The sequence below is a fragment of the Pan paniscus genome, chromosome 16 (assembly GCF_029289425.2).
Source record: "Pan paniscus chromosome 16, NHGRI_mPanPan1-v2.0_pri, whole genome shotgun sequence".
NCBI classification, from domain to species: domain Eukaryota; kingdom Metazoa; phylum Chordata; class Mammalia; order Primates; family Hominidae; genus Pan; species Pan paniscus.
In genome coordinates, this window is record NC_073265.2 from 27732573 (window position 1) to 27751591 (window position 19019).

Here is a 19019-nt window from a genome sequence, read left to right on the forward strand (position 1 = left end):
TAAAGTGGATCATTTATGTTTCCTCTCTATTCTCCAGTCACATTTTGCAGTAGAAAGAAAGGTGAATAAGGAAAAGCTTAGCTAAAAGGCAGGAAGGCACAAGAAAAATCATCGGAAGCCTGGACAAGCTCTTTTCTAAATACAGTCATGCATCACTTAATGACTGGGATATGTTCTGAGAAATGTGTCATGAGGTGATTTTGTCATTGTGTGAGCACCACAGTGTGTACTTACACAAACCTAGATGGTATAGCCTGCTACACACCTAGGCTATTTGGTATAGCCTACTGCTCCTAGGCTACATACCTATACAGCAGGTTATTATACTCAGTACTGTAGGCAATTGTAATAATGGTATTTGTGTATCTTAACATATCTAAACATAGGAAAGGTAAAAATATGGTATAGAAATTTTTTTTAATGTTACACCTGTATAGGGCACTTAACCATGAATAGAGCTTTCAAGATTAGAAATTACTGTGGCAAGTCGTGAGTGGTGAGTGAATGTGGAGGCCTAACATTACTGTATACTCCTATATACTTTATAAACACTGTACACTTAGACTACACTAAGTTTCTTAAATTTTTTCTTCAATGATAAATTACCTTATTTTACTGTAAAAGCTTTTAATTTTTTTAACTTTTACTCTTTTGTTATGACACTTAGCTTAAAGCACACATTGTATAGCTTATAGCTGTACCAGTTATTTCCTTTATAGCCATATTCTATAAACTTTTTTCTATTTTAAAAATGTTTAATTTTTTAAATCTTTGTTATAAACTAAGGTACAATTACACTCATTGGCCTATGTCTATATAGAGTCAAGATCATCAATATCACTGTCTTCCACTCCACATCTTGTCCTATTGGAAGGTCTTTAGGGGCAATAATATGCATGGAGCTGTCACCTTCTGGAGGACTTGCCTGAGGCTGTTTTACAGTTAACTTTTCTAAGTAGAAGGAATGCACTCTAAAATAATGATAGAAAGTATTGTATAGTAAGTGCATAAACCGGTAATACTTATTATCAAGTATTATGTACTGTACGTAAGTGTATAACCTAGACTTTTTACAGCTCAGTAGGTTTGTTTACACCAGTATAATCACAGACATAGTGAGTAATGTGTTGTGCTACAATGTTACAATTGTTCTGTCACTAGGCAGTAGTAATTTTTCTGCTCCATTATAATCTTAAGGGACCACTGTGATATATGAGGTCTATCACTGACCAAAATGTCATTATGTGGTGCATGACTGTATTTGAAACTCGGCCCAAATTAAAATCTCTCTGAAAAAACAGAATGTACCCTTTCCATTGAAATGCCTCTAACCTGAAAATGGAATCTACCAAATATTTTCAGTGGAATCTTTCATTACAATAGAAAGCTAGAACTTGATCTTTCTGTGTGGAGGAGTGCAATTTAGCCACCCCAATAGATGAGCTGGATTTCTTAAGTGTGGGCAACTCTCTTCCCTTGAGTACCACTTGTTTTGGGGTTTGGAAACGTCCCAGGAGACTGAAGTGATTTTACTTGCCTGTGGGAGGGTAGGGCAGATAACCTGTGAAGTTCCTACTGCAGGCAGTGCCAGGACTGTGTACTATTTTGAGGACTTCTCAGCATAGGAGGTCAAAAGACTCAGCAGACTGTTCTTTTCACCCAGAACATTACAGGAAAATGGGGCTTTTCTATCTACCAACCTGGAAATCTTCAGAAATTTAGCTTCTGATTAGTACGCATATTACTCTCATTATCATCAATGAATCATAGAAAAGAAATGTATGTGGGGACTCTTCTTAATGGGGGGGGATGTCACCCTGGTGCACAATAGTATCTTCCTTCTCTACTTTGTAAACCACTGACTGATTCCACCACACCTGGCATTCTGATGATATAGTTATTTACTGTTCACTAGTTATTCACTGGTCACACATTAGGCTTATCCCTTCAACTATATCACAGCTTTTTAATGGACAGGAACTATTCCTCAGACATATGTTGAAAAGCTTTCTCTGTTCCTAGCATAAGGTTGAGCACTAAGAAAAACAGTACACGTATTAAACTGAACTGAAAGTCTGTTCCTGAGGATGAATGAACTCGAGGAGAAGCTTGTAAAGCACCTGTTACATGTGGAGTCTTAATATGAAAAACTCACTGGAGCTCTGTGGTTCCTTGGTTCCCGAGCATAGGAAAGCTCATAGATTTCATCCTCAGTGTAGTAAAGATCCAGGGATAACTGCAGATCAAAGCAGAACAGGGTTCATTGCTAAGATGCTGTTTGCCTCTCCCACAGCTGATGGTTCTTTCTTGGATTTTCCTTGCCAGTAGTTTACTCTTTTAGGTTCTAAACAGTTTGTTTTTAAAAGTCACAAAACAGGTATAACACCTACTATTGCAATAGGGCAAGCATTAATTCTCATTGAAATGTTTTTAATTTTGGACATATCTCAGGATGCCCTCTTTTTAACTATGATTTAAATCTAAGCCTCTATATAGAGCTTAGGCCAAAGGCCTTGTCTGGACAGATGACTAATACATCACTTGTTCTCTCTCAAAGCAGACAGATGATCTGAAAGGATGGTGTGTATAGTCTGAGACTATTAAATTTGAGTCCAGCAATAAAATCCAGTTTAAATGGTAAGACATATTAATTGCTATTAAGAGTTAATGAGTCTGGGTGCATGGTGGCTCATGCCTGTATTCCCAGCATTTTGGGAGGCCAAGGCAGGTTGATTGCTTGAGCTCAGGAGTTTGAGACCAGCCTGGGCAACATAGCAAAACCCTGTCTCTACAAAAAATACAAAAGTTAACCGGGCGTGGTGGCGTGTGCCCGTGGTCCCAGCTACTCAGGAGGCTGAGGTGGGAGGATGGCTTGGACCTGGAAGATAGAGGTTGCAGTGAGCTGAGATTGCACTACTGCACTCCAGTCTAGGTGATAAGAGCCAGACCTTGTCTCCAAAAAAAAAAAAAAAAAGAGTTAGTGAGTTTCATGTATCTTAGAACTATAAAATTTTAGGAGAGAAGTCCTTAGGAATAATCTTATTCTTAACCTTGAGTCTATGGATAGGCTTTAAGGATTTCAGAACTTGAAATTACATGCATATTTAAAAATATATGGCTTATGTACATTTTTCTGGGAAGAAGGTTCACAGCTTTTATCACAAGATTTATAATCCAAAGAATGTTAAGATTCACTCCATGTTTTTACAAATGATGTCTGAGACACAGACCTGCCAAGGTCACCTGGCTAATAAGTGAAAGGGCTAGGATCACACACCAGCTGATGTGAAGCCCAGGGTTCTATCAAAATGCTGCTGTGAGGCAGAAAGAGGTTATGATCATTATTCTACTCTCCAAAAACAGCAGGTTAAAAACTGTGTAACTTTAGAACTGGAAGAGAAGTTCGAAGTCATCCCAGAGACTAATCCGTTTGAGGAGAGGAATATTGGAGGGTTATATGTCCATAGTCACACAGCTGGTAAACTACAGAATTGCAGGTCTGGAAGGGAGTTCATCATCTGATCTCACCCCATACGCAAAATGCAAATCCTGGTCTCCCACACCATTGACAAGTGTTCATCTTCACTTGAATATCTCCAAGAGCAAAGATCTAAGCCAGGAACCAAATAATAACCCTGGGTGTTTTTTGTTTGTTTTTTAAATTACTGCCTGCCCTTTTTATGAGAGCACATTCATTCTCTCCATCTGTTACCAAGACTTGTATCCTGATTTGCCATCAGCTCCTCCCAGAGAGCTTAGGACTGCTTTTGTAGGGGTAGTGAAACAGTCCTAGAAGTCTGAAGGGCACAGTCTCTAGAGTCCCACCACCTGGGTCTGAATCAAGGCTCTGCTACTTAATAATGTGTGGTCTCCTGGCAAGGTATATCTTTGTGCTTTAGTATCCCTAGCTATATGTTGGAGATAATAATAGGATCTGCTTCATAGAGCCTTTATGAGGACTAACAGCTAATATTTGGTAAGGGGTATAGAATGGCACCTGGCACACAGAAAGTGCTTAGTAATTGTCCTCCAGTGTGAGCCTCACCGTCAGCAAGTGTACCAAGTCCTTGTTAGCCTCCAAGGGTGGGGCCACCTCTTGCAGCTGGACCAATTCACTGATATGATTGTATAGGGCCAGTAGCTTATGGACGTTCACTTTCCCGTCCTCCAGATAGTCAGGCATGGCTTCATACAGGGAGATGAGGTCCTTGAGATGCACACCCAGAATGGGGATCTTGAAGTCGGTGCACTCTCCATAGGCTCGCCGGTAATTGTCATAGTTTCTGGAGGAGGACAGCAGCTCAGTCATCTCACCGAGAACCTACAAAGCAGAACAGACCAATCACAGGTACCCGCTAGGCAGTGTGCATTGTCTGTAATGAGGACCTTGCATGTTTGCATCCTGTGCCATGATCTCACCCCATCCAGAATTTGTTGAGCGGGGGGTAATTCATGTAAAAGGTACAGATTATGACTCCCCAGTTAAAACCTCAGCTATGTCAAATATCACAGAATATATTTATAAACACAAGATATGCTTGAATCTATTATATAACTTAAACATTATAAATTGGGGTTTTATCATTTTTATGTTAAAATTTCCTTCTTTTCAAAAACAAGGACCTGATACAAAAATTAAAAAGGTACAAGAATATATAGTGAACACTATCCCTCTAACTCCTGTCCCCAAGCCATGTGATTCCCTTCCTTGGTGTCTTGTGAATGCTTCCAGAGACACTGCATTGATTAACAGTTGAAATGTGATGTCAGGAAATGCTGACTATGTTGCTGGCATGGGGAAGAGCATGTATTTTAAGAGTGGAGCTTCAGTAGTCTATTGTGTGTTATTCTCCATGAGGTGCTTGATGGGCCTTTCAAGATTCTCAGAATGGGCCTATGACTAGAAAGCAAGTGACATTCCATTCACAGACTAAAACCTTGAACTAAAAAGACTGAATAGACTAGATCAATTCTGAGCAAAGGACAGGAGAGAGGACATTAGAGATTACACCCTGCTTCAAACCTGGAAGTGGGAACGGCTGCTCACCAGCACAGAAAGGGAGCAGCCAGATCTAGTTTTCTTTTCAATCACTTGTCATTCAAGTCAGCAAGCAGTTCACAGAATCCATTCCCCATGAGTGATAACCAGCTTTCTCAGAAGCAAAGACATGAAGTGACTGTCTGCCAATCATGTTATCATACAACATAAGGAGTCCTCTCTTATCCTTAGGGGGATACAGTCCAAGACGCCTAATTGATGCCTGAAACTGTGCATAGTAACAAACCCGATTGCTGTCAAGTGGAACACATTTCTGTTCATGTTTCCCACCCACAAATGTAATGCCATTCCCATCATGCACTGTGGCCATAACTTTTTGCAGTATGAAGTACAAAAGAGAAACTAGAATGAACTTCTTTCCTTTTTCACAATTTCATAGATGAAATTCCTTCTTACTTAGATCTTAGCAACCTCAGCATATGATTTTTTTCCTTCCTTATTAAGTAAAGAACTTAGAGGAAACACTTTAGGGCTGCTCTTTGGCATATCCAAATTGCCAACATCATTACTCTTGCACTGTGAGGCCATTATTAAACAAAGTGAGAGTTACTTGAACACAAGCACTGCAATACCATGACAGTCAATCTGATGACCAAGATGGCTACTTAGTGACTGATATGAAGGAGTCCCAGAAAGAATGGAATGGGATGGCTTAAGATTTCATCATGCTACTCAGCACAGCATGCATTTTAAAACTTATGAATTGGCCAGGCGTGGTGGTTCATGCCTGTAATCCCAGCACTTTGGGAGACCGAGGTGGACGGATCACCTGAGGTCCAAAGTTCAAGACCAGCCTGGCTAACATGGTGAAACCCCGTCTCTACTAAAAATACAAAATTAACCCGGCGTGGTGGCACACGCCTGTAGTCCCAGCTACTTGGGAGCGTGAGGCAGGAGGATTACTTGAACCTGGGAGGCGGAGATTGCAGTGAGCTGAGACTGAGCCACTGCACTCCAGCCTGGGTGACAGAGTGAGACTGTCTCAATCAATAAACAAATAATAAAATTTATGAATTATTTCTGGGATTTTCCATTAAATTTTTTTTGGACTGCAGTTGACCTCAGATAACTGAAACTACAGAAGACAAAACCTCAGATAAGGGGGACTACTGTAACCCTTTTAGACACTGTGCCCAAACTTAATAAAATTGTGGCCTACGAAATACCATTTCTCCACAATGAAGAACTTGGAGTTCTTGGAGTCAGACCCCTTCAAATCACTGGGAGATGGCAAGAGAGCTTCTTCTTCATAAACCTCTACCAATGGTGCAGGTGAGCCCTAGGCATGGAAGGGGCTCACAAGACAAGAGTGTAACAGCAAAAATGATAAAGATATTTTTATTCCCCTCCGAAGGTGAAATCAACAACTTGGGGACTTTTGCTTCAACCCTGGACTTACTAATTCACTATGCAGACCACCCTGAGGGTCAAGGAGCTACCGACAGGAAGCACTGCTGTGGGGGGACCCCAAGCTGAAGAGGAGCAAGCTCTCTCTTATAAGCTAAATGACATGAAGGCTTCTTAATCTCTGTGACTATTTCTCTCTGTCACCTCTGAGATGTGGGCAATCTTTTCAACTGTTCCACCTGGTTTCAGCAGAACTGTTAAGGAATGAAGAGGTGACTAAAGATGATGCCCTTTCGATCAGACCACTGGGAAGTGGGGGGCCTCCCCAGAGGCCCAGCATTGTGATAACAGAGATAATAAAAGACTCCCCAAAAGGGAGCTGAACACCTGGGAAATACAGATGGGGTAATGAGCTTAGGTATCTCTCCCTAAAAAGAGAGTTCCTCTCCATGCCAGTTTGGAAGGATCGGGGCTTGAGTATAGTAAGGTCCTCTTACATGAAAGTGCTCAAAGAGCAGTCATTATCTAACCCATGCCATACATTTATATCCTCAGTATATTACAGTGGTTTATATTTATAACAACAGCTCCAGCTGGACTCAGTGGCTCATGCCTGTAATTCCAATACTTTAGGAGGCCGAGATGGGAGGATCGCTTGAGGCCAAGAGTTGGAGACCAGTCTGGACAACATAGGGAGACCTTTATCTCTACAAAAATTTTAAAAAATAGCTGGGCATAATGGTGCGCACCCATGGTCCTAGCTACTTGGTAGGCTGAGGTGGGAGGATTGCTTGAGCCCAGGAGTTTGAGACTGCAGTGAGCTATGATCATGCCAGCCTGTGCTCCAGCCTTGATGACAGAGGAAGACCCTGTTTCTATAAAAAAGAGAAACAAGCAAAACAGCCCTATGTCATAAAAGATAAAAGTATATTCTGTAAAATCTAATAATGTAGGAAAATGTACAGGACATTTAAGAAAAATATTCATTAATAAAACATTATGTATTACAAAATGGTATCTGAAGAACTCATATCCAATTATCTGGTAAAATTCAACTATCCAGAATGTCATTCTTCAAGGGTTCTGGATAGCTAAGTTTTTAATATATCACTATATAACTACACTCAATGTGCAAACTGACCTATGGTCAACCGAACCACAATTCCTTTTGAGAACACATTTTGGAGCAAGGAGCTGGAGCGAGGGAATCAGTGTCAAAGATGGTAACTGAATATTCCATGGCCTACGAACATGGGAAGAGGCACACATTGTTTCAACTGGTCCAGCAGGAATGTTTGCAGTGACACTGTCTGAGGCCAGACAAAATCACAGTTACTCTAAAAAATGTGACTTCTCCATCCTATGGATTTCCTTAAGGTTTGCCTCCCTGCCACTTAGCCTGGTTGACAAGGGATGGTGTGGTTGGAAATGCTCTCTGGGCTGCCCACCAAGGAGAAAATGTTGGCACACATCTTGAGAATGCTGCTAAGGGCCCCAGAGAAGACAGTAGCACTGACCTTATTGATTTCATGTGGGACATACGAACTTGTCTCCTTGAGCCTCGAGATTGAGCTGTGACACAGCCCACCTATCACAGCCATCAGTGTATTGAAGTTCTGTAGTTGGTGGAGCTTCTGTGACACAGAAGACAGATGACAGCAGAGTCACTGTACATGTCAGTTATATGGGGAGCTTAGAGGCTGCCTCTTGTCTCTGTGCCGTGAGTCTCCCTTACGCTGGTTAAAGACTAGTTATGAGGCATTGCAATTTCCTGTCCATGTCTCCCCTTCTGCTTTATTCAGACTGGTGGATTCCAAATCTGGGAGGCATTACATCTCTCTCCTTTTGTTGTTGCTGATCTGTGGACCACCTTCTAGATCAGTGCTTTCTTAGAATCACCTCAAGTACCGGTTTAACACAATGGTTTCTGGACCTAACCCAGACATTCTGATTGCCTGGATCTGGGGTTAGGCTTGGAGATCTGTACTTTTAATATACCTTTAGTTAATATCAGAGCAGGTGATCCAAAGTCAGAGCTGTTGACTTTGAGAAACACTGGTCTAGACCATCCAGAGTTGGAGAAAGATATTATTAAGTGTAATCTTGTATTTATTCCAAATTTACCAGACTTTTATTTTTGAGGGTAAGGACTTTGTCTTATTTTCCCATGCAATGCCAGTGCCTATATAGGACAGTAACTGGGACAGAGAAGCTAGAATCTCTGGGGAACTTCAAATATGGGTTCATAGTACTTGTTTTCCTCTTATAAAATGCCCCTCAAACATTAAATGCAGCCATTCAGCACTGCATGGGCTTAAAGACCTAAGACAATCCAGGATGGTCCAGCTCCAGTAAATCTTAGAATTGCCCTTTCCTTTGCCATGTGGGGGAGACTCGGGAAAATAATGTAAGCTGGTAAGCATCTTTTGAAAAATGTTAAAGGTCTAAACAGATCTAAAACTGGATCCTGACCCCTGATATGGCCTGTATGGCCCCCTCCCCTCCACACTGTCCTTGTATGGAAGAAGAGACAAGTCACCATATCTAGATCTGGTTGAAGGCACACAAACCTCTCCACCCCCTCGCCATGGTTCAGGAGGGAAAAAACAGCTCTAATTAATAGACTAAGCTGGAGGAAAAGGGGATAGAAAGTTTACCTTATAGCCCAAGCCAAATGTCTTAAACCAGTTATTCACCTGAGCCACCTGGATGAACTTGATGAAGACTTCTGCTCGGAGCTGCGGCGTGGGGCGGCTGAGAACCATCAGTTGTACCCACTGGGAGATGCCGTTGCACAGAGCAATAGATCGCTCCATGGTGGGGTTTTCCTTCACACAGCTATTTACAAGGTAATTCTGATAATCAGAGAACTGCAGGAAAAGAAAAAACAACAACAAAAAAAACCTATCAGTACTGTACTCTGGTATTCCAGAAGATTTAAGGGACAAGTCCAGTCTGCTCAGTTGATGGCTGGGAACTGCCATGGAACAGAGGAGCTCCTGGCGCTCTTCTGCATCTTGGCCACTTGCCAACAAGCATGATGGGAGGGAAATCTTCCTTATTCTACCCACAGCATGATTTCTCTACATCGAAAGTTATTAGGAATAAGTGGATGTGTAGACACATTAGTTAATCCAAATACTGTATTTCAGTAGATATTGTTACTGACTATTCTAAATTCTAAAGAATACAGTACAGAATAAAGATCAGTATTGCTGCTAAGGTTAAGGGAATAAAAGGTAATTCCCCTGACAAAAACAAATCTCTCTCCCCAGCTGTTTTCTTACCTTAAAAATGTGATCATAAAATCTGCCCTATCTAGGACATAGAATTGTTATGAAGATCAAAGAAGATAATGTGTGAAGGCTTTAACTTTTTAAAGTGTTACATATATGTAAGGTTGCGCTAATGGAGTAGTTATGAACCTTATGCTAATACAAGCCTGTTTGTATTTCCTTCTACTCACCAACTGGAGCAGAGGCAAATGGAGTACTTAAAATTTGGTTAGCTATATGTTTGCTGATCATGGTTTCCCAAGTTGACAATAGCATTGACTACAGTTGGCAATGAAACAGCATGTGTAAAACTGGAAATGTCCCTGAAGATCTAGTCTAAATGATGTTTGTAGCTATTGTGTCCCTGTCACAAAGAATCCCTCTGCTCAAATCACAGTCTGTTTCTCTTCAACTTTCCTATGGAAGTCTTTGGTGCTTTTCCCCAATTATTTCCAACTCTTCCCCTTGAAAGAAGGTGTGACCATATGACATGGTTCAGCCAGCAGAATGTTGAGTGGAAGCGATGTAACTTTGGAGGCAAAGATGTAAGAGCCAGTGAATGGTCTGCCATGTTGCCTTCCTACTGCTGCAGAGATCTTGGAAATTCCTGGCAAGATGAAGCCTCCATCATCTGGGTTCCTGGGGAACTCTGATCAGCCTCTGCTGACCCATGTTAGGCATGCAGTGTGAGTGAAAAATAAACTTTTGCTTAATTAAGCCACTGAGATTGTACAGGAGGTGGGTGGGTGGGGGGTTATTACTACAGTACACCTTAGTTCTGCCTAAGTAGTAAATATATAGATGAGAAGTCACAACCCAAATAAAATAGCTGCAAACTAACTGAGCCCCATTTTACTGTGCTATATGGCTGCTGATGGGTGGAAAACCTATGAGTAGGACCAAAATCGCTCCTTAAGAGAGATATATAAAGCAAACATCTTACTGGTTCTAAAAGAAAGTAGCCACAACTCATTGAATGCATATATTTTGAATATATTCATTCAATTAATATATTCCAGTGAATACATTTAATACACCCCTCCCACTATAAATATAACTTTAAATCCACTTGTTTTTTTAAAACAATTATCCCAGTAACATCCTCACTACCCCTAAAGTTTTGTAATAAACAGAAGATATCAAATGCCTTTCAATTCACAGCACAGATAAATTTCCCTCCAACCTCATGTTGGAGAGAAAACTTGTGTTTGGTAAAACTGTTTAGCACTGTACAGGAAAAACAAAAAAAAACCCTGAGATAGTCTTCTATGAAGGGACCAAGCCACTCAAAAGAAATGAAGGTTGAAACTGATGTTTTCACTTGCAAATAGAACACTGTTCAACCCCTGGGGATACTGGCTGGGATTCCTCGTTCTACACTGATTTTTCACTTCTGCCTCCACTGATGTGAGCATTGGCATCAAGCAGACATCCTGCAGGCCTGACCAAGCAGCCTGCCAGTTTGACCCCTGCAGAGCTCAGATTTCCTGTGTGATAAATGGCTTTTTTCAGTGGCTCAGCTCTGACTGCTGTCCTTCCCTGTGATGGGGAGGCACTGCCAAATGGGAACTCCCGAGGCAGAGTCTTTCAGTTTGGATCTGGGGTACTGAGGGGTGCAGAGAATGGAGAGTTAATGCTTGGAGAAGTTATTTCCAAATGGAAGCTGGGAGCTTCCTGGCTGAGTGGCCAAACAGCTGCGTGAAAACAGAAGGGATGTCAATATTATGAATGAAAATGTAAAATAACCTTTGTAACCTGATTTGCAGGTCTCCTTCCAGACACAACTGAGCTCAACAAATTGGTGCTGAGTGACTGAGAGAGGCATGTAGTCCTAGCCCCAGCTTTGACTGTAATCAGCTGTGTCGACCTTGTTCAAGTCAGCCCTCTGGGCCTCCATCCCCTCACCAGGAGAATACTGGTCATTTTAATAAATGGACCCAGCAACTAGGTGGTCACTATTTTTAGCACGGAGGTGAAGACTGTATCTGTTGGTAGGGGTAGGGGCTAAGTGGAATAAGGGTTTCATTTCTCAGGAAAGCACATTGGCCAGTGAGGGTCTGTTGGCATCTGACATCTTGACAAGTTCTCTTGCATAGAATTAATATTCTTTGGGATCACATATGGATTGCAGTGAGGAAAGGATGAACCTGTACTCTTTCTGTACCTGATGATCAACTGAAATCTCTCTCCCTTTGACTCTGCTTAGTTGCCCCAGTTGAAAGGTTTTGGGTCAGCACAGCTTATCTCTAGAATCACAGTGACTTCTGGGCCAGCACCACTTCAAGGATTTAGGTATGTTCTGGGCTAGGGCAGTAGAATCTATTTTGGGATTTCCCAGAGCCATTCAAAGCTTACCCCAGAATGAATTCAAACTCTGAGAGGACATATCCTCTCCCCGCCCCCGCACCCCCCCCCTTTTTTTTTCTGAGGAAGATTTTAAAAAGAGTTGTTGAAGCCTAATGATTATCAGGGGTATGAGGGTAGAATGAGAGAGACAGACACAGAGACAGAGACAGAGAGAGAGAGAGAGTGTGTGTGTGTGTGTGTGTGTGTGATGTGTGCCCACAGTATGGTAACTTGAGTGAGTGGTGGGATGGTATGGGGCGGGGGCATGGAAGAAGAGAGATGGGAGAAGCACAGGAGTCACAACCAAAGGAATTCAGATGGTACTGATTTTCTCAGACTCTGTGATGTCTGGCAGGAAAGCCTGCCACGACTTGAGGGGGCCTCTAAGGTTATGAAGTGGATGGGCTGTTGAATTCTCATCTTATTTTCAGAAATATCCCAGGGAAGATTTTTCTCCTGCCCCTTGCATACGTACCGATATCCTCCGGAAGGACTTGAACTCAAGGTAGGTGAGGTGCTCGGATAGCTCTTCTGGTTCCAGATGGTCAAAGAGCAGGGAGACTTTCCGTTTCTTGCTGGTATTTGATTTTATCCTTTGAGTAAGTTTCCTGGACCAGTCACGGGCATTGCTTTTGTGGGTAAATGTGAAAGGGAGAAGACAGGGAAAAGGAATAAATCGCTTTTTGCAAGTAAATCCATTAACATTTCTCACAAGAATATACAAAACACCATTAGCTAACTTTCCTTGTGAATGCCAAAACAGTGCATTCACAGAGTTTCTCCAAATCAGTTTTTTTCCATGGCAGCCTCCAGGAGGTCTTGCTGGTTTTCAGTGAGCCTTTTAAGTGTGCAGTTGGGTACAGGATAAATGAGTTTACTTTAAGGCAGTGGGAAGGAAGGAGTCTCAGGTATCGGTCAGTTTCCTTGCCTTTGGTCCTGGCTCCTTTGTGTATCCTCTGGTATGTCTGCTTCCTCCATTCTGCTTGTGTGTTCCTTCATTCTTGTGTGAATGATAGGGACTCTCTATCTGGTTGGAAATCCCAAGGCAGTGAAACAGTTTTCATGCCAGAAAGAGAGCTCAAAGAACCACAGCAAGATGTCATAAAGGGAGGGAATCACGCGTAGAAACATATGGTCACTCTTGGCAGAGTTGTGTCATTTTTCTCAAATGTCCTCAGCTACTGAAATGACCAAGGAAGCCTAGCTGACCCTAGAGTGCGCCCTGCCCCCATTATTTTCTTGTAATCAACCCATGCATTTCTTATTCAGTTTCCTTCACTAAACAAGCAAAGGGAAGCGGCCCCATTTTGAAAGAGAGCAGGTTGCCTGTCTTTTCCAAACTGGTATTCCTGGGAACCTAGTCTCTTGATAAAAGGGTTCTGTGGTCAATGAGCTTGGGAAGTGCTATAAATTCTGTAGCCTCTTTGGCCAGTGAGCATATTACACACTCTGAAAAGCACTGCAAAAGAAAAGTTTAACTCATTATTCCTCAATTATATCTGGCCAAGTAATATCCCACAGACTAATAATTCCTACAGAATATAATGTGGAAAATTTTGGTCAAGAAAAGTCAGCTAGGAAATATTGGGACAAGGAGAGCTGGGGTTGAGAATTGCCCTGGGCTCTAATTTCATCTTTAAAATGAAGAAACTATTACTTTGAATAATCTCTTATCTTTCAAGTTGTGTAATTTTAAGCAGAGAAGTACAGGGAATCCAAACTGATAAACAGACTTATTTGGGGCTCTGGAATGTAATCTTGAAATCATTTCTACGTGGCTACAGTGCATCATGGACAGGACCTCAGAGGCTAGCTGCTGCTCTGTCACTAGTTTAACTAGCTGGACCCTAGATGAGTCACATTCTTGCTGAGCCTCAATTTCCCAGTCAGAAAAATCAGGATGTTGGATGAAATGATCTCTAGAATATATATCAGTTCTAGAATTCTATTTCTTAGGGATTTGTACTATTTCAAAATAAAGCAGCCACACTGTGAAAACCCTGGCATACAAAGCATACATTCCCCTCCCTCTAATTAGGAAAGGCACTCATTTTCCCAGAATGGGTCAGTCTTATAAATAAGAATTCCAAGGAATAATTTAAAACATTCCTGGAATCCCATCCAGCTTTGGAAGTCTAAGTGTCTTTCATAGACATCCATATATGTTATAAGCCTTCTCCTGAATACATTTTTTAGTCCTGTCCCCATTTACAAGTTCAGGTGTGCCTCCTGGCATTAAGCGTGGGTTCGGTCATTTGCACTTTCAGTTTTTCATTATCTGGATTAATTTTAGTCAATATCTTGCTACCTGATTTCTTTTTGACTGGGACTTACTTTTTCTGCTCCTGGATATAAGTCACCTACTGCTTTATCACCATGAGGCCTCTCTGCTTTTCTGTTAAATGCCAAGCCTTCACTTTGGTGAGGCAGTTTGAACCTGTGTATTTGAGGGGCTTCTCAGAGTGGAGAAAGAGAGCAGCAGTCACCGCTGGGGGTCAGAAGCCCAGCAAGCAACTGGGATTATATTACAGGAGGGAGGTGGTTTCGAAAGATGAGTCAAGACCTTGACACTCACATTTGAGTTGTGTCAATCAGGCGGCAGTGTAACTCCTCACCCTTAGCTTTCACCAGTTCCTGAAACTCCTCCATAGTGTCTGTCAAGCTGGCGTCCATTTTAAACATGACCCAGAATTCTGTTATCCAATACCTACAAGGAGGGGGTTAAAAAACACAATCCAAAACTGATACCAAGGACTCACAATTTGTTGGGTTCCAAAAGGAATTTACTGCCACAAAGAGAACTCAGAAAAAGACAAAGTCTGATTCGTCTATTAGTATATTGAAGGAGCTGGGGTGGGAGCAGGGAAGGAAGAAAACCCATCCACTGAAAATCTTCTGTCCCTCCACACAAATGCTGTGGTAGGATAAGGCATAGCATAATCAAAGGAGCCATGACAAAGATTCAGGCACAATCATGTGGGTCGGAGATAATTATAAAGGAGAGAACTATAGATAAACCAAATGTCCAAAATGAGACAATCTATTCATAGGTTATGCTTTATCATATTCGAATATTACATGGCTATTAAAAAGAATGTTTACAAAAAGTCTTTAATGACTAGAGAAGATTCTCATGCTATAAAGTTAAGTGAAAACTATAAGATATAAAACCGTATATATATTTTCATCTCAAAAAAATTGACATGAAAACAAGACAAAGGAAATACACCAAAATAGGTAACTGGATATGAGTGATCATTATTATAGTTATATTCTTTTCTACATTTTAAAAAATGTTCTATAATGAGCTATATTACTTGTATAATTAAGAATAAAAATAAAGAAAATAACAGACCTTTAATTATTTCTGTATTCCCTCCTTCATGTCATTTGATACCAAAGACTGAAAAAAGGTTGGTATAAAATAATTAAGCTCAAGTACACCAGAGAAAATTCACTGTTATGAAGGACTACCCTTTTCCATCTGTCCAAAGGTGTTCTAGAGAGGTCAGGAAAGGCAGGGAAAGTCCCTTGCTTCACCTTTCATTTCACCTTGCTCCACAAAGTCTTGAAATACATAAAGAAACATTACCTTACAAAATAACAGATCTTCAGGCAAAGTCCTGGTGAATTCTTTGCCAAAGCATCCTTATAGGTAGGGCTGTGGTTAAGGGAAATGGAGACCTCTGTTACAGAAACCAAACGACTTTTCATCTTTGGAAGTATTTGCTGAAACTACCTCCCAAAATATTTTTTCTAAGAAATGAAAATGTGATGCTTTATCTTTCTGGCCAAAGGATAAAAACCAACTTGATGTATACAGCTGTATGCATATTATTGCCTAGAAAGGCGATGATGGTAATTTTCTCTCCAGCCCACGTCGACCTGGCTTACGGAAGGAGGCAGCAGCACTGCAGAACTAAGAAATGAATCACGTAAAGAGGTCCTAAGACAGGTAACTTATAAAAAGTGAAGAAGGGGCAAATGACTCCTTGCCTGTGCTCAAAAAGCAGCCCCTATGAAGGAAAAACGAAGCAGAAAAAAAAAGAAAAAACAGCAGCCCCATTTATCTTTTACAATGTTTAACTGATACACATGTATGCAGTGAATTCGAAGAGGAAAAAATACATATTCAGATATGTCATGATAATGAAGAACAATAATATGAAAGTTACAATATATACACCTAGAGGATGTCAGTAGACTGACCTCATAGATTGTAACGGCAAGTCAGATAAACCGTGTGAATAATCGAAAACAAAACTGGAGGTCACCTTAAGGATCCTTTTCATTCTGAGCATTCCAAGAATATGAAAGAATAGCAAGATCTCATCAAGTTCACATGTCTTTAAAGATAAATGGAAAAAAATATTCATCTATTTTAAGAGTCAAAGAGATGAGAACTCCAATGCAGTGATGAGTCCGAATAGGTCCTGCCATTTCCCATCAACAGACTGAGGCATCAGGCTATGTGGGCTGTGTGCCCGCCCGTAAAGGCCATGCCTTGTTTTCCTTCTAAAAGCTGTGCATAATGACTACAATATAGGGTTCAGTGAATTCCAGCTGGGCCCATGAGAGGAATCCAGTGAACAACCCAGCAAACATTTTAATTAACTGGGACAGGACTGGTCTTCCTTCTGTGGGTGTACATATTTTAACCTTTGGAAAATTTAGAGTTAAATAAAGAAAAGCAAAAGAGAGTCAAAGTCATAGTACTGATCTTTTTTGTCAGGAAGGAGATGTGTGCATTTTGAAATTGTATATGCTTGTAATGTTTAAAAGCATATTAGAATGATAGCCTTGCAACTTCAATTTGCAATATATAATTAAGTGCTTTACACTTGTGGTTTTAAACTGAAACCTTATTAAGTTTATGCATAGCTTTGGAACATCTAAGATAATGCTAGCTTTACTGTTTATAAATTTAATCTATTAGAGTTATAAAAAACTATTTAGAATTCAGGGAGGTATCTGAAGCACTTAAAAATTATCTAAGATATAAAATGCAGAACTGTAGTTTAAAATCATTGGGAATATTTAATTAACATTATTCAAATTAATGAAACATTTTTCAAAGTCCCTTAAAAATGCTTGCTGAAACATGCTAGACTTATGGAAACAGTAAGATTTGCAAGCTAAACTTGAAACCCTAAACAAGAACTATGGTTATAAAATTTGTAATTTTAATAAAATGACTTCTAGTTTTAAAAATTAAAATTTAATACATATACTGCCTATAAAATCTGCCCTTTAGATCAGAGCACCAAAACAAAACAAAAACCCACAAAACCCTACACATCAACAAAGGTAATTGACATAAAAATAAGTGCAGGGAACTGGCAAACTTCATGAAGTAGAAAGTTTTTATGCCTGCCTTTCTTTGGGTGGAAAAGTAGAAGTGAGAATGAGATGGCTTTATGTTTCTTTATGCCACATCACTAAGAAAATGCATCACTTCAATGCAAAGAGATTCAGGCATAAGGCACATAGATAAATACCTCTCAGATCCTATATTTTTATCATATGTTCTACTTGTTGAAATTTTTATTCTTCCATTTTAAAGGGGAAGGCACAAAAAACACACTTCTGTTTTAAAGCTAAGTAGATACATTAAATCGACATGGTGACTTTTACTGTGTCATTCACCTTCTCCCAGTGGCTCCTTATCCTTCCCTTCAAAAGTATATTCTGACAGTGCACGTTGGCTGCATGTGGCGCAGCATCAGTGTTGTAAATCCAGTCAGTCTACACGTGAGTGCTGAGCCTGGGCGTCATTCAGAGGTCCTTGGAGCCCCTATGCCATGGCAAAGGCTGCCCCCAACAGGGAGCAGGGCACCCTCTTTCTCACTTCATTCAGGAGCTGAAACAAACACCAGCACATGCAGGCTAAATAGTAAGAGGCTCAGGCATCTGCTGATCTTGGTAAACTTCAGTGTTTGCTGGAACCCTCAGACCCCATACCTTTTTCTTTTCTTCATAGCTAGTACTGTGGCTATAAAGTACCAGTACAGTTCTGACTGTACTTTTCAGGCATCTAAACTATTCAAAGCATGTTTTCAAATTTATCCCTCTCTTCTTTTCACAATGGAAATCAGGAGACCATCTGAGCTTATTTAACTAAAAATTCTATTACTTCAGGTCAGAGAACAGGGAAACTAAGCGTAAAGAAAGAAAATAATTTTGCCTTCAATGTTTAACCTGGCTTTCATTACAGGAATATTATTTCATACTCTCAGAATCCCTTTCCCTACCCCAGGTTACATCTTCACCTGAGCAAAGCCCAGATATCACAGGTAAAAGTTCTTGTAAATATAAAAAGTATCCCAATGTTTGCACCCATAGTAATGCAACATTTATTGTGTCCTACTATGAAACAGCCACTAAACTAAGTTCTAGATACAAAGATAAATAAGCCTTGCTCCCTGCCCTTGAAAGACAGAGTCTAGCGGGGGAGACGACACACAAATAGGTAAGTTACAGTGTACGTACTTTTAAAATAAAAAATATATTTATATCTTTCTTAATTTGTAATTCAATCAATTTTTCAGTACCCTTGCAATCTTTTATATTATTAACCAAATTGAAATCACAGCAGCTAGACACAAACATTCTGTACTTTACTTGAAACGGTCATCTATAAAGACCAGAGTACACAGGCACTACATTGCAAAACGGACTGAAGTTTAGGTAGATACATTTATTTAGCTAACAGAATAAAAACACTTCACACTTTCTGTGAGTTTTTCAATGCAGATTACATCCAGGCCAGAGATATGAGAAACGCACTTTGACTTAAGCAGTACAAAACTAAAATCAAAGGAATTAAATAGATTGTCAATCAATAATACTATTTTAAAACATTAGAAGTATTTTTAAAAGGGGAGAAGGGCTGGAAAAGTCTAGAAAAGCTTCCCAGAAGGGTCTTGAAAGAGCTTCTAAACAAAGAGGGTAGAAAGGCTTTTAAGGCACAGGAATGATAAAAGGCCCCATTA

The 19019-nt window shown here is 40.4% G+C and overlaps 1 protein-coding gene across 1 annotated transcript in view; it reads right to left on the reverse strand.

Moving 5' to 3' along the window:
* RASGRP1 (RAS guanyl releasing protein 1) overlaps positions 1-19019 on the reverse strand; it is a 75397-nt gene that overhangs the window by 14063 nt on the left and 42315 nt on the right. The window contains exons 4-10 of the mRNA XM_008969803.5: positions 15620-15682; positions 14603-14734; positions 12503-12656; positions 9103-9276; positions 7924-8040; positions 4046-4321; positions 2156-2236 (exon numbers count right to left, since the gene is read on the reverse strand). Of these exons, the coding sequence (XP_008968051.4) occupies positions 2156-2236; positions 4046-4321; positions 7924-8040; positions 9103-9276; positions 12503-12656; positions 14603-14734; positions 15620-15682 (997 nt within the window). The remainder of the gene's footprint in view (positions 1-2155; positions 2237-4045; positions 4322-7923; positions 8041-9102; positions 9277-12502; positions 12657-14602; positions 14735-15619; positions 15683-19019) is intronic.